We start from the raw sequence: 16,653 nt of genomic DNA on the forward strand, positions 1-16,653 counted from the left end.
ACAATACACGCGATACTCACGAAAAAACTTGTATCACAATCTGGCACTTTCTTTTGTTTGCCATTAGTTTTTATCACTTTCTATTTTTTGTGATTGGGATGTTTAAGCTGCTCCGTTTATACAGGACGTTTCTTAAATGTTAGGCAAAAATTTATGGTGCTATTCTCTGAGTAATTTTAAGAATTTTTCGTCTTTTGACGATTTTAGAAAAAGTGCTTTGTTCCCTAGCTACAAGGGCATAAATTTTTATTGATTAAATTTTTTATTAGGGCATTTTAGTAGGATTGCTCCAGGATTTTTAATGGAAATATATGGAGATCGCTGAATTGGTTGCGGTGAACCTAACTTATGGCCAGCTAGATCCCTAGACTTGAACCCTCTAGATTATTTCTTATGGGATCATTTAACACGTGGACTGCCGTGGGTATTCAATAGAATATATATATGGTAGGGTCCAAACTGCCACATGCATATATGCGATTACACACTTGAGGTTATCAATTTGGCTGCGTGTATGGGAGTTGTTCTCGTTTACGATGCTTTTCAAATAGGAGGTGCTTTGCCGTGGAGTAGGATTGTAATATTTTAAACTTAGCCTGTAGAAATTTGCTTTTGGTCATTTTATATTCAGGCTTTTATACATTTTAAAAACTTTTTTTAAGAAACAAGCATTTATTTACCGATGCTAAACTTAAATAAAATAAGCATAAAAGCAAATACAAAACAAATTGTCATCAGAAAAGACAAAGATTTTATATAAACAAGATTTTTTTTAAATCAGCTTTTTTTATTATGTAAGAACTGTATGCGTTTCAAAAAAACATTTTAAGTAAAGTAGGGATTTTTTTCTGAGATTCGTTTAATTGGCTTACCACTTCCTGATTTTTTTTAACACTGCCAATTTCACGAAATAATTTGACAACGTAATTCAAAGTGCTATGAAACTGCGATTCCTGCACCGCAATGTGGGGGAAATTTTTGATGAAAGTCTTGAAAACAAGGTTGACATTTACAGGCCCATTCTCCGTTTATAAACTCGCCATTCCTAAAATAAGACTCAATCATGAAGGCTTTTTGCTTGAGTGTAAACACCATTTTTTGCACCCAGAAAACTTTAATTAAGCAACACACAAGTCCGTGGAGTGTTGGAAAAGACTACTTTTAATGAAAACCAACCAATAATACAGGTAAACAGAGTGGTATTTTTAAATGAGGATAGGTTGGTTCGTTTATGTTCGAGATTACGCTGAACATATCAAAGACATACGGATCCGCTATCAAAAAATTCCATGGCCTTATTGACAAGAAATTTTTTAAAACACACGGTATAACAACCTGAACTATCCTGAACTAAATAAATGCTTCCTACTCGCTACACAAATCCATAATTACTATCTCATTCACGATCCGACACTATCCGATGCAAGCCTATACAAGACTAAACCTGTATGTGCGTGTATTTAAACAAATACACGTAGCGACAAAATGATTTTTTTCGTTACACGCTACGTATATCATTTTTCGACACGAAAGTAAAATAACATGCAGATATGAATATAAACGTACAGTTATTCATTCTAAGTATAACCATCAATTTTGAAATCATTAAACATAAAAAAATGCTCTTGGTCATAATGACCCAACTACAAATTTGGTCGCAACAGTCAACGTACTAAAATCATTAGTTCACACTAATCCAGTGGGAAACCTGGAAGATTTGCGAAATCGAATAATTGATGGGTGCAATTCAATAAAAAACAGTCCTGGTATTTTTGAAAGAGTTGGGTTGTCAGTGAGGAGAAGATTAGAAGAATGTATCCAAGCTGGTGGCAGTCATTTTGAACAATTATTGTAACTTTTCATAAATTTAATGAAAAACATTTATCACTTTGTATGTAAACAACAAAGCATTCCTCTAAAAATCATCAAAGGACGAAAAATTCTTAAAATTACTTAGAGAATGGCCCCTAAATTTTTGCCTAACATTTAGGCAACACCTGGTATATACACCGTAGCCGTTTGAGAAATATCCCGTAAAGAGGAGAAATTATCAAATAATTCGACGTTAGTTAGGTATTGTTTCTTTCTTTCTCTCACTTATGGCGTTTTCGATAGAGAACACTTACACCTAAATACGAAGCTGCACTCATCTTGCAGCTTATGGCATTCAATCTTTACTTTAAATTTTTGTTTACTTCCAATCAATCTTAGACTAGAGTGAACTGTAGTATCTTTGCCAAAAGCCGATTATACGGTTTTTGTGTTTTCGTACCGATATCGCTTCTTGGATGATTCAGCCGAGTTGTAGAGTTATATGGCCATTTCCCTACGACTCATCATACTTTATGTCGTCCTTCACTAACATCTACAATACATATTGTCTAACGCTAACCCAGCACAAAAAGCTCTATATACATAGTGGAACATCAGGTGTATAGTTAGTAAGTTTTCTTTGTTGATGGAATCTAATGCTTAATTCTTGTAAATAAAATATTTTTTTAAAAACAAGAATCGCATTATTGAGAACAATTGTAGCATAACAAACAAGATATTCGTCATACTGAATAAACTAGTAATCTTCTGTCCTTTGAGACCCGAACCCCACCAGAAGTTCTGGTAATATTTCTGTTTCTGATCGAGGGATGAGGCATCATGGAAGAAGGATAGCACATTCTAATATGGAAAACTGAGGCCTATAATTTGGAAACTTTGTAAGGGTGCAAAAACAAAAATTCATCATGTACATTAATTCCAAGAAACTTCAAAAATTATCAAGCTTATCTTTTTATTTATTACGCAAAATCGCGGCTTAAAACGACAAATTTCATTAAACGAACTTCTCTCCCTTAACCCCTTTGAAGTAAATTACCCCAGTTTTTCGAGCGTCCTTTTGAAACCTTACGCCACTAGTTTTAAAATATTCATTTTTCCTTTCGCGGCCATGAATATTCATGTCGGGAGGGTTTTTAAAACTAGCTTTGACTCTTTGTTAAGTTGCCGAGGTTAACTTAATGCATTATTGAAAAAACGTCCCTATGATAAAAACTTATTTGCGAAAGACTTCAGAAGACCCGGAAGGTTTTTCATCGTGCAAAGAAGTCGTTCGGAGATTCGTTTTCAATGAAGAAGAATTTTAAGTCTATAGAAGTGATAATTTCGTTTGAATGGGTTGTAAAGAGGCGCTTTGATGTTGGTAGTTTAATAAGTTTGCCAGTAATAGTGTAAATTGGGCCTATTCAAAAATTTATCAGTTTTAGGAGAGAAACAGTTATTCTTCTCGCAAAGAGCTAAGGAAAACGAATAGGCTATAACAAAAATTCATTCTAACGAAATTGCGGTACTTATAAAACATCGTACTTAATTATTAGTTGGAACATTATTAGCAATGTTAGACGTGTATCTGTTCATCTAACACACGTTAAATTGACGTTTCTGAGTTTGACAGAAAGAAACAAGTGAACATTGCCACGTTGCCGTTAGTTCTTGTTTTTCGTAACATTTTAAAATCAACGGAAATTGCAGTTATGTGTATTGCCATATTAATTCGTCCATAGAACATATTACCGTTCAGCAGACGTACAGTTAACTAAACCAAAAGGTCCATTTTTAGGGGCTTAATTTCCAGATGAAATACTGAGAGCGCATTATCATGCCAGAAATCAACCCTACCCGCTTCCGGAGTCGAAAATCCGGCTATATACCATCATCATTCCCGGATTCAAATTTCGTAATTATCCGAATGATACTGGCGAAACTATGCGGGAAAGGGCGCTCGTATTCTTTGTGTAGTTACAGACAAGGGAGAACAAGGGTAATTTTTTAAGTTTCCCCTACCCCCCGCCCCCCGTTTGTAAATTGGATTTATTATTAATTAGTCCTAATGTAAGCCACCTTCCAAATGCCCTTGAAACGATCTTTTTCTCCTTCGTGTCTCCCTCGTGGCGATATGTTATCGTCAAAATAAAAAGCATTGAATCGAAAGAATTCTGTTATACTCTCCGAAACAGCAGTAGAGTATACTTATACGCATTATTTGTCTGTGTTATCACATATCGATCTGACAGTGACATATTACGCAATGCACCCACTTTAGGGATTAAAAGGGCGAATGCTGGAGGTGCAGCATGTTGGTAGCTGAGTTTCACTATTCAATGGAATGCAATATTTCAAGGTATTTTAGAGATGAATATAAATTACCGAAAGAGAATAATTTAAAAATGAAGGATTTAACCAGTTAGTTCACATACAATTTCTTTACTATGAGATTTGTCTCCGCTGGGATAAACAATGCAGATTTTTTTCCGTTGGTTCTGAAGCGAACTCAGAAGAATCACTGAATTCATACCTGTCCTGTGCTGATCAGAACTAATAAGGTTGCTGACCAATCAAGTCTATTTTTCGATTAATTATCAGCTACTAATTTATTGGGACACTGCGTATCAACTAAGAAAATGCAATTATTATCGGCACACTATAATTTCCCACCTATTCGGTTCTAATAACGCTTCTAAGTTGGTTCGAGTTAATTACTGCCCTGACCATCGAAACACTAGTCATAACGTTATCTGGACGCATATTCCATTCAATAACAATGGGATTAGTTTTAGTCCTGTTGAAACCCATGGTACATTACATATCGAGGTGGAAAGTGTTTTATTATTACCTGGAGATTTGATTGTTAGGCATAATCTCGAGACAGTAAAGAGACTTTTTGATTCTATTTTATTTCCAGCCGTTAATGCATATTTATAATTTGGATTACTCCTATATTGCTGACTTTTGATTTGAAAAATGAGTTTCTTTCCAAAAAGAGCAAGAATTTGCGCTCCAAAAATGCTTTAATGGAATATTTTGGAGAACAAAGGAAGCTCAAGAAACCATAAACTTTGTGAGCAATGTGTAGTATGTTTGGAACAATGCTAGAAATTAATTAAATTAAACCGTGGAATCAGGGTGAGAAGTGAAGGAGGTACGTAGAGGAAACAGCAACCTGTAATGAGGTTCGTGATATCAGCATTACGTATATGGCTGTGAATAAATCTGTGTATTCTCAAACTCCCGGTTTTGTCATGATGAAGATTTGACTGATACGGTCTTTCAGTGTAAAGAAAGTTCGAAGAGGTAGGGTTGTCGAGAAGATACAGACCGATATTTTTCATTCTTCCATTAAGCTTCTTAGTAATACATTGTTGTTCTTGGGAGAGGGACCGAAACGGCGGTTAACATAGACGACCTCGTTGCAAGCATAGAATAAAAGATCATTTCGATTTGGTGTTCTCTTCTGGAGAAATGTACCAATATCTAGATTCATCTGGATTGTGGATCTGGATTTAAGCCCCGATATTTTGGGAATCCAGAAAGCAAATTGCATTAAAAACGTCAGATCAGGCTGATCGTCTCGATCAGCTCTGACTGCCTGCTTCTACTTCATATCGATTTTCGACGTTTTGAAAGTCGCTTGAAACGAAAATTCTTCAAATTTTGTTTGTAAGATTTCGGAACCTCAACGGTAGAATCCAAGGCCAATCGAGAGTCCATATCTGCGGATAAGAGCAATAAATATCGCCTTAAAAGATTCTAAATTTCCTTGAAAACTTCCAAAGAGAGAGGTGCCCAATTTTAACCATCTATAAAGTTTTTAGCGCGGATCTTTTGGAAACCCCAAGAGCAGTTGTATTATAGATTTATTGATCAATGAATCGGCATAATGCTTCAGCTGCTATTGTGAGCCACCTCGTTGATCTCAAACATACAAATGCGTCAGTCCACTTTGCGGCCTTTACCAATATTGCGTAAATACAATCAGCCGCTCAAGATGCCTGGTTGTGATAATACCTTGATGAGATAACCAATTAGGAGATCAAATTGGCAAAGAATCCCAACCCTTCCTTCTCCAGTTAACATAATCAAATAAAACGCGACCCGACTCTTGGGACCCCAAAGTATCCCAAACAATAAATTAGATTAAGTGCACATTAAGGTGAACTTCTTGGAGTTTTCCCTTCGGTCCTTATTACCTACGCGTTAAACCGAGGTGTTTTTCCCTAATAAATTAGCATACTTTATTACGCCTTGTTGCCAATATCTTTTCTTCTCTTTAAGTTTCGTCCCAACCATCCAGAACTTTTCCCCGAAGCAGCTACAAATGGATAATTTATAAGGCAAACATAAGCCTTAAAAAGGAAAATTAATAAGCCCCGTCATGTCTTTAGGGACATCCATCGCCGCGTTTTAATATTCGAAATGTGGCAACCGTGCCGCGAAAAAACAAAAGCAACCCTGGGAAAGACGTGTGGCTTAAATTTCACCTTAAAGAAGGCTCTTATAAAAATAATTACTTAACGTTAAACCCAGCTGAATGTCTTATACTCTAAATATCCTTCTACGCTAATTTTTGAGTTCCAATGAATATTTCGGTGAAGGGATGTCGCCCAAGATGAATGCCCTTTCTCCGGTGAAATATTAAAGTCTCTCCTCATGCATGCATATAAATATTAGCTATTCTATGATCTTTTGCCAATACATAAATAATATCTTAATGGAAATGGCTCCCTTTGTTTAATATTTCATATCCACATCAAAAGTAGTTTTTTTAAGATGAGATTGGGCTAATGTAGGAGAACATTTGGCAGTTAATATTTAATGTCTCAGCAAACATTTCCAAGAACTAATGGGACTATTTATTCTTCGCAGGTGGCTGTCAGTTCCGGAAATCCTGGCAGGGACGGTGGTTCCAGAGCGGTGTCCAAGGACTGATATTCATCAACAGCACACACATCGAGTCTAAAGGGGAGTGCTATGAAGAACAAGGGGATAAATATCTTGTATATGACAAGTAAGTTGTAATAACTAAATAGAAGAGGAAATATTTAATTTCCCCTGTTTCGATCGTGATATAAGGCAGAAAAGAGATTCCATCTCACAGTCGTACGCCTTCATATTCCAGCGACAAACGTTATCTCTCATCCGAAAATATTCCCTGCATTTTATAATAACGTTGAAATGCAAAGATCTAGTTATCCTGCTGCCTGTATTCGAAAATATTTCAATTTCCGACAAGGAGACGAACAAATAATACGCAGCCTGATAAACTTATGCACAACAAAAGTATCTTCATATCTACTTTATCGTGTTGACGTTTTAAAAAGTCGAATGTGAAAGAGAAATTTTGAAGTTAAAGAAACTTCAGAATGATGCCGATTTGGAGGTGTCGTCATATTATCATGAGCATATGATGCATTGTAACGAGGTGTCCGAACGAAATACGGCCTTATTTTGGTTCCGATTTGGACCGTTGCATCGCTGCCATGGCATTGTATGGGTTTAAAATAATTGATTTTATCATTTTGTTAATCATCACCTCGTTATTCAATATACTTCACTGAACAAAACGCATACACAATCCTGGAAACTAAAGACGAACACAGGCCTTGAGCCTTTACCAAAGCGTCCTAAGCCTTAGTGCAGTTCAAAAAATATACTTTTTTTTGTTAATTTTAGAATATAATTATTTTGTGAAATGTTCAGCAGGGAATGGTAAAATAATCGACCAAGTTTTCAGAAAAGTCACTTGATCACAGCCAGATACCAAATCAGTAGCGTGTCGAATACCTTTTGCTTCCCGTACGCTCATCCATGCACCTAGACATTGTGCTGATGAGGTGGTCTGTATGGTCTTGGGGTATCTCATTCCAAGCTACCTCTACCTCATGCCTAAGCACTGCCAGAGTCTGAGAAGAATGCTCTAAATTCAACAACGTGTGGCCTATAATGTCCCGCACATTTCCGAAAGGGGAAAGATCAGGTGATCTTAGTGGCCATGATATTCAATAATGTGGTGTTGCTTCATAAGATGCCTCTAGCAACACTCCCACGCAATTGGTCTGGCGTTGTCTTGTTAAAAAGTGGCGTTCTGGATTGGCGTAAGGTATGGAACAACATATGGTTCCACTACCTCCCGAATGTACCGAAGAGCGACCGTGTTGTCCCTAATGAAAACTATATGTGACCTACTGCCAAGAACAATTGCACCCCATTACCCCCACGGTACGATAAATATGTCTCTCCACGTCAACTGCAGATCACGTCTTTCACCACGTAGGTTCCTTACCCTTGCATGACCATGATGCATCTCTAAATAGACATGGGATTCGTCACCGAAGACCCACTCTGTTCTATTCCTGAGCCCATTCACGTCTGTCTCTGCACCATTGCAATCGCATGCGTCTATGCTGGAGAGTAAGAGGTAACACCCAATGGGGACGAAAAGAAAAAAAATCAAAACGTCTAATTCGACGATACACGGTATGCATCCCAGTCACCCTTTCATATTCTTCAAACCAACGATTTGCAATCGTTCGAGTTGTACTAAAGCCATCTCTAATAGCCCAAAAGTCTTAGGCGGCAACCTCGACGCTCTACGATTTCCCTTCGAAGTCCGATATCTCTAGATCTGTGTTGTCGACCGTCTTCGGTCCATGCCTGATAACACCTCAGAATGGTACGTAAAGGTCTGTTGATTCTTCTCAAAATTTCTTTAAGTGAGAAATCTGCTACTCTTAAACCCACAATCCTCCCTCTCTCAGTCACTTAGCTGAGGAATGTAACCAAATCTACGCACAGGTGCATAGCAGTTGATTTACAAAAACAATATTCAACCTCTTGAGTGAATAAATCTGTCCCCTTTTGAACTTGTATCTTCCACTGCAAGTGCTTTGCTTTTTCTCTAAGTCAAACGTAATTTTCCAGATCTGATGATTGCTACAGGTGCCTAGTCCTGCATGCAAAGCATCCTAGTGTACTTCAGTACAAGGAAAGTGAGTACCAATTGCAATGATTATCTATATGCAATGATATGATCTATTGAAATCTGTTATGAAATTTAAATTGTTTTCATTCTTCTCAGCGTACTGTGAAGCCAAAGACTCGTTAGCTGAAATTTGCTCAAGAATAGTGGGAGATGCGGCATTGTATAGCATGTTTCGAAAGTATCCTGAAGTGAAACCTATCGAATGTCCCTTCAAAAGTGCCCCCTTCACCTTCGGGTAGGTGCAAGTGATATTTCCATTAATTCAATATCGAAGTGTCCGTGTTTTTTAGGTATAACAGAGGAACGGGCGATTGCAGCTACCCTCAAAGCAGGGCTGAAAGCTGCACCGACGATTCAAGATTGGTGCTCAAGTATCAGGCATGTCCGGATGTGCCAAGCACAGAGCAACATGGTACGTGCAAGTTTTCACCAGTATTCCTATTACTGTGCCATTAATAATAAACTGAGAGAGTGATTTATTGCTCCCCAAGTCTTCACTTATTTTCCCCTGAGTATCTATCATGACGTTTGCCTCCGTTTTCTTTAGTGGAAGAACTAATTTGTCTGGCAACATGGAAAGAAGGTTCCACCAAGTACCTGATAGGCAAAATCGCTCAGGGTAACCGTAGAAGCTTGACCTCAGACGAGGACCAGTACCGCTGCTTTATATACCAAAGAGGAAAGGAAGACGGGAAAATCGTCTACAACATTGCCCAATCGGGGGATGCTACATGTTCAGGCTTGCAAAGCCCCACTGAAGGTAGCCGGACCATGAAGCTCACTATTGGTATGGCTTTATGAATAGACCTGCTTTCGCGAACTAACAAAAATTCTTTTTCAGTGGACGATCAGCATAAACGGTGCAAGTTTTCAGAATGGATCACTATCCACCACACTTGGGTGAGTCTGGATCATCACAAGACCTACAAATTTGCCCAGAAAAACGCCACGTTGAAGATATTGGATGATGAGACTGCTAAGCCAATTAAAATACACCAAAATTTCGCACAACCACAGTATGCTTTCCAGGATTTTGGTAAGTTAAACAAAATTCAATTAAGAATCGACATCTTTATATGAATCGTCGTTGGCTGGCAAATATCCAGAAAGATGAATTAAAAACAAACTAAAAATTACATTCTTTGGTTTAATATCTCACATCATTCTGACCTTTTCCATCGGATTATTTCATAGGATTCGAATCAGAAGACCAAAAGAAGCAAAGCTCCGAAATGCGACTAGTTTGTCACGCAATCCTGCAACAATCGGACAACAAACAAGTCCAAATAGTCGCCCACGTCACTGCCGGATGCGATAGTGGATACGTCTGCATGGTCTTCTATAAAAGAGATTCCAATATCATGGAGATTCAGCAATCGGGTAAATATATTTCTGTTTAATAATTTATCAACAATTTTGTCAAAGCTCCATAGACTCCGCTGTGTGTAACGGTGGATTTATGTATAATTTACGGACGTTTGCCGGTCATATTCTGGTAATTTCATCATCACCGTTTAATTAATATTTGAATTATTGATGTTCAATGATATCCGATTCCGGTTGTGCGGAATGCATCGCGCTTTGATTCAGACGAACAATGTCTAATTTGATAGGATGTTAATTCGTAATGAAGGCTTTCACTCTTTGTCCGCTAAATTGGACGATTTGCAACATCATTTAGAGGAAAATTTTCTTTCAGAAAACTACGTGGAAAATCCGGATGAGGCGTGCACAAATTTTGATCCGATGAATATTCCATACACAACATTAGTAGGTAAGTTTTACAAAACGGTTCTGATTTTAAGTTTGGATGAAATTGTTATAATTAAAAATATTAATTATTATTTTTTTACTTATGTAGCTCCAATTCTCCACACCAAAAAATGTCCCCATTTAGGCAGATATTCCATAAGTCAAAGCAACACTTTCCTGGAAAAGAGGAAGCGCCGAGATCAACCAGGTAAAAAACACGATCCATTAATATCCTGAAAGTCTTTAAGCTTGGAATTTTTAGCGTTTACGCAGCAGTAGGGGCAATGAATATGAAGTAAATAATAAAGTAACAAAATGGAAATTTGCAAGCAAATCTGCTTTACGACCATTCCACTGGTTGCAAATGGTGATTACAAATAAATAGAGAATTGAGTATAAATAATAACAAAATAAAGCAGAAAATTGAAGAAATTAAGCAAAAAATTTAATTTGGTTTTGAAATGTGAGTCAAAGTCAACATATGAATATCAACATTTTGTTCACGTTTCAAAACCAAATACCATTTTTTGCTTAATTTCTTCAATTATCTGTTTTATTTTGTGGCTATTTATGCTCAGTTTCATTCTCTATCTAACTGTAATAATCAAATGCAATCAACGAAATAACCGCAAAACAGATTTGCTTGCAAATTTCCATTTTGTAATTTTATTACCTACTTCATATTCATTGTTCTCCACTTCTGCATAAACGCTAAAAATTCATTAAAGTCAACAAATGGGTATCAACATTTGACTCACATTTCAAAACCAAACCTCATTTTTTGCTTAATTTCATCAATTATCTGATTTATTCGGTGACGATTTATGTTCAATTTCATTCGCCATCTATCTGAAATAATCAATTGCCACTAATGGTATGACCGCAAAGCAGATTTGCTAGCAAATTTCGATTTTGTAGTTATATTACTTACTCATTACCTAACTAATTCTGCCTTTACAGCTGATCTAAAAATGAACAAAGCAGAACCTGACTGCATATCCAACGAATATGAACGTCTCTCCGTAGGATGCAGCGGATCTCACGAGATGGAGTTCCAATCCACCTGCCCATCGCAATCCGGCAATGGTAAGTCAACCCCCTTACAAAATAGACCAGTTATCGGGCTAACATGTATCTTTTAGCTTTCTCCTGCCACGGCAGCTGGGAAGAAGACGGGATCTCCTACGTTATCACCACAGCAGTTCCTTCCTCTTCTCCGGCTCTTTCGTCTTCTTCTTCAAAAAAATCCACACATCAAGAGAACATCCTTAGGCATTGCTTCATCTTCCAGCTCTCCAATCAGCCCCAAGAGCCGATCATTGAGGGCGGGCTGGGGAAGAGCGTGGGCCCGCTAGTTTTGAAAATGTCGAAAGTGGGTGAAAGTTGCCATAGGCATGTTAAGCCCGGAATCGATGGCAATTGGGCTTTGAATTTTACAAGCAACGGTAAGTGAAAATTTTGGTTCTGTTGCATCTTTGAAGGGAATCAAATGCTTCGATTTTTGACCGGTGAGTCTTGTCGTAGCTAAAAAGCATTGTGGGTGGCAAAAAACAAGGGAGAAATTCTTTCTCTCCGTTTACTCAATAAACATATAAAGAATATTTTACTTACATGGCTAATCAAAAATTTTTGGATTTGCAGGTACATGCGATCAATCCACTTCTGACAACGCAGGTCCGATTTTAATACCCGCCATTTCGTTGATCATTCTCTCCTTCTCAGTGGCGTTGATTTTGAGATGATGAAGAGCTGCGGTGCTCCACACGCTGAGCGATTATTAAGTGGCCCAGTCCTACCAAATGACGAACTAAATCTAGGTATTCTCTTTTTAATTTGTCCAATTTTAACGTATAACCGCTTCGAATGTCGGTTTTCTCTAGAGAAAAATCTCTTGTTGAGGCTTGTTTCTGCAATATGGAACTCATATCTTAGCCACATTTCCAGTGGTTGTTGGTTAAAATTGCCTGTCTAAGTATATGATATAGGTCAATTTTTAAAATGGTTTTTATCGACAAAGAAAATACGGGAATGAAATTGAGCTACAAGAATATTTGTGATTCATGTTGTTGGGCTTTTTAATACCTATTTAGATATGCATTATTTGTCTTTAAGTGTGTACATGGCTGTTTGACGTGAAATGCTAAGCACAACAGTTTTTTTACTTTTTCTATCAGATACTCAGTTTCTTTTCTACAACATTTTGCCAATAGCACGGTTTGCCATTTTACAGAAGTAGTTGACGTCAACAGTCAAGGGTGTCTGAAATCAGACTATTCTTATTTCGTGACATTTCAAAAAAGTCTTTATTTTTTCCCAAACACCTTATTTCAGACACCCTAAAAAGGTACAATTTAGAATTTAAGTGTATATTGTTCATAGTATCGTTTTGATAAAAATAAGTTGGAGATGTTTTTTAACTCATTGAGAAAGTGGTTAAATCAGAAAACTTTCCAACAATATTAAGCAAAACGATTCGGGTATTACTAAATACAAGGCGTCCCATAATGACTTGACTAACGAAAGCAATTGCTTTGGGGCTCTGTGTACCTATAACTTTATTGTATAAATTTCAAGGTTTTAAACATTTTTCGAAACAGGTTTAAAACACTTTCAGGGCATATCTTATAAAGTTGCCAAATTTAAAGGCTGCAAGGCTCCTGAAAAATCTCATAAAATTGAGAGGTTTTGAGAGTTTTAACACATCTTTAATGAAACGTCACACTTACTCGATACAACGAATGTGCTATAATATCACTTCTATATCTTGAAAACTTGTTATATTATTTTTATTATAATAGATTATCGGTTACCTGGAACAGGGTCCAAAGAAAAATTTGGCAGCTCGTAAGGAAAAATCCTTGAAAGTTGTTTCTTTAGGTTTTTGACGAGGGTTTTCGATGCTAAATTGCGAAGTCGTAAAAACCCGAAAAAAAGATTTAATTGCGTTGTTAATACAGGGTCTTTCAACAACAGTAAATTATCATCAATATTGCCAGAGAGTGAAAAATCTCTAGAAATGTTAACTATACAGGAACAGATTTCTCAAATTCTGTTCCTCATCATGGAGACACAACACATTAATTAGGACTACTGAGTCTGTTTGAAATTTTCACCTTACAAATTCTCTTCTGCTCAATTCTTCGAGATAATTTTTTGATGTCTGAAGCTATTTTTGGAACAACAAAAAAGTAGCAACTCTGATACTAAGAAATACTAAAATTTTGAATCTATCTGCTACTAAACGTTCCTGTTACTTGGAAGATTCTGTAAATTAACAGGTGTTGTGTGTTGACTGTTTAACATTAATCAGGTTTCTGTAAATAAATATGGAAATAAAAATAAATTCGGAAGCAAACAGGGTCTCGCAATAGAAACGAACCCTTGTCATGAACCAGCGCACTACTCGTGTATTTTGTTGGCATGTGAGGAAAACCGTTCTGTGATTTAGAGGAAGCAGCTAAAAATGCAAGAAAAAGGTTGCTATATAAACTGTACAGGTAGAAAGAGAGAAAAAGAAATTTGATCTATTGCTTAGAAAGGGGTAGTTAGATTCAGGGCATGAATATCGAAAGCTATATGGTTTCGTTTTCCTTAGTAAGTACCTAAACTGAAATGTAGTATTGGCTATTCCAATTGGCCTGAGAAACGCATATATTAACAGGCTATTTAATTCTAAAAAAAAGTATACTAAAGCTGAATTTTACTCATTTTGTACAGTTTGTAAATATATGCAACTGCGGGTTTTTAGACATAGATTAGTTAAAGCAGGAAGGTCATAGGGGTATAAATTTAGGATCGTCAAAACTTGAGATGTAAGAATTGCAATTAAATATTAAAAAGAAAGGAATATCCATTTTTATATTATGTACTGTTAAAGTAAGCTAAATGGCAAGAATTTTCCATACAAATGAAATATTTTTATTGACTGATTGTGAAGGCGGTTGTTGTTAATTGGCCAGTTTAATGCTAATTCGCATTTTCTTATTACATAACAAATTTCAGTGTAAAACCCTAACTAAAGCACGCTATGTCTTGACTAAACAAAAAGGGCTCTTCGTTATCGAACACACTCGCTGTACTCATAAGTAACCGAATAATTTCAAGAGTATCGTTACTTACTTATAGTCTATAACGGCGATTTTAAACTATCTAAATGTGATTTTTGTAAAGATATACTTAGTTTTAAACGCATAATAATATTTAAAGAGATTTTAGGGCCAGGCCCGTGGCGCAGCACATTAAAACCAACTTTTAAACACTAAAATATAGACGTAAACGTAATAGGATATTTTTAAGACTTATTTTGTATATTTCTTGTATATATGTGTTATAATAATAGTACGATGTTTCCCTATTATATGAAACTTTTTTGTAATATATGAATGTAAAAAGACTGTACGCCAATATATTTGCAGAATAATATATTATTGCTATGATTTTAACATTTTTTAATACACTCAGAGCAAACGTCGATCCTCCGTGCAATAAATTAATGATGTTTGATCTTGAAGAATTTTTTATTTTACATTCAACTTAACGGAGGATTTGCCTCCATGGCCAAAATCGACACTCTTTTTAAGAAACACACGGTCAACTCATATTTGTAAGTTATTGTTGCATATAGTTCAGTTTTGCCATAGAGGATTTAGCTCAATGATCAAGATCGTCATACTTTTTAAAAAATACACGGTCGACTCACTTCAAAGGTCATCGTTCCAGAATCCAGTTTGACCATGGAGAATTTACTTTCATGACTAACATCGCCACACTTTTTAAGAACTACATTGTCGACTCACTCCGCCATAGTGCAGGTACGTATCCTAATACCAATCAAGATCTGAGGAGTCTTTTTCAGAAGCATACGGAACGTCTTGTACTGTTTCTCCAGAGCAGTACTTCACCATTAGTGTTTTGCGTTTGACGGTTTAAAAATTGCATTATTACCATCTTTCAAAGGGCAAAAGCCACAAAGTCGAATAAATGGGAAAAAATGGTATGTTCTAGAGATTTCTACTGTGGTGAAAACAAATCGCTAAACTGTTTGTAATTTAGAAATATTCTTTATCTAATCTACTTAAATCTGTCTCATCAAAGAAAGTTTACAATTATAAATAATACAAATTTTCGGCATTACAAAATTCACTTTAAAAAGTGTACCCATAAAATAGTTAAAAAAAATAACAACTGACTAATGAGTAATTAGAAGTAGCTAGTACCTAACATGTGTTGTGGCTCATAGCCACCATCAACCAGACGCATTGTAAAAATATTTTAAGAAAAGCGAAAAAAAGTTGACTACCGTGAATATTTTGTAGAAATACCTGTATAAACAACAAAAATTTAAAGTAATCATGATTTAACTGTTTAAACTTGATAATTAAAATCATTCAAACATTTGCACCCCACAATGTATACGTGAAATAAAAAAATACATTCAAGATCAAACATCATTCAGGTATAGAGTGAATCGGCATTTCACCCCTGAGTATACTTTGAGCGTTTACCGTCAATCGTTCACCTTCACTTTGAGGTGGTTTATGAGTTTTATTATGCGTTCTTTGTTATAGTATTTTTGTTTCTGTATACGCTTTTGTTCCTCTGTAGTAGATTAGCTGATGTACTAAAATGCACATTAAAGTTCCGCTGAACTTATTCACCCATTCAGCCAGATTACTTTATATCGATTTGCCTATCCAGCCTTTTTAAACTACTTAGGTGGTCTATAAACATATTAGTCCACCTGAACAACTTAAGCTATTACAGGCATCCTTGTAAATTTTACTGGTAAAGTTAGTTTACTTACAATAATTTCTGCATTGGTTGAACTTCAATGTGCACTTTACCAAAACCCAACGACTCCTTAATTTAAGCCACAATTTGTAGTTTTTACCTTTAAGTGAAATTCACGAAATATTAATAATTGTCTTTTCTCATGTAAACTTTCAAAGATATAGTAAAAGATTCTGTTCTACTTACTACTTCGATATTTGCATTTCTCAGATAATAGTGTGTCCAAGTTTTTGCTTATCATGTGTAAGGATTATAATTCTTATATTTTGACTATGAAAATAGAGAGGAGGAAAAATAATTGC

General features: G+C 36.1%; 1 protein-coding gene across 1 annotated transcript in view; it reads left to right on the plus strand.

Moving 5' to 3' along the window:
- The window catches only part of LOC136415041 (uncharacterized), a 181,252-nt gene extending 164,605 nt beyond the window's left edge, over nt 1-16,647 (plus strand). Inside the window, exons 3-14 of the mRNA XM_066399401.1 lie at nt 6,694-6,835; nt 8,749-8,816; nt 8,906-9,044; nt 9,100-9,221; nt 9,357-9,596; nt 9,651-9,845; nt 10,004-10,189; nt 10,509-10,583; nt 10,671-10,769; nt 11,522-11,647; nt 11,704-12,006; nt 12,203-16,647. Of these exons, the coding sequence (XP_066255498.1) occupies nt 6,694-6,835; nt 8,749-8,816; nt 8,906-9,044; nt 9,100-9,221; nt 9,357-9,596; nt 9,651-9,845; nt 10,004-10,189; nt 10,509-10,583; nt 10,671-10,769; nt 11,522-11,647; nt 11,704-12,006; nt 12,203-12,303 (1,796 nt within the window). The 3' untranslated portion in view covers nt 12,304-16,647. The remainder of the gene's footprint in view (nt 1-6,693; nt 6,836-8,748; nt 8,817-8,905; nt 9,045-9,099; nt 9,222-9,356; nt 9,597-9,650; nt 9,846-10,003; nt 10,190-10,508; nt 10,584-10,670; nt 10,770-11,521; nt 11,648-11,703; nt 12,007-12,202) is intronic.
- Nucleotides 16,648-16,653: the final 6 nt, after the last annotated feature.

The sequence above is a fragment of the Euwallacea similis genome, chromosome 19, assembly GCF_039881205.1.
Source record: "Euwallacea similis isolate ESF13 chromosome 19, ESF131.1, whole genome shotgun sequence".
Taxonomy (NCBI): Eukaryota; Metazoa; Arthropoda; class Insecta; order Coleoptera; family Curculionidae; genus Euwallacea; species Euwallacea similis.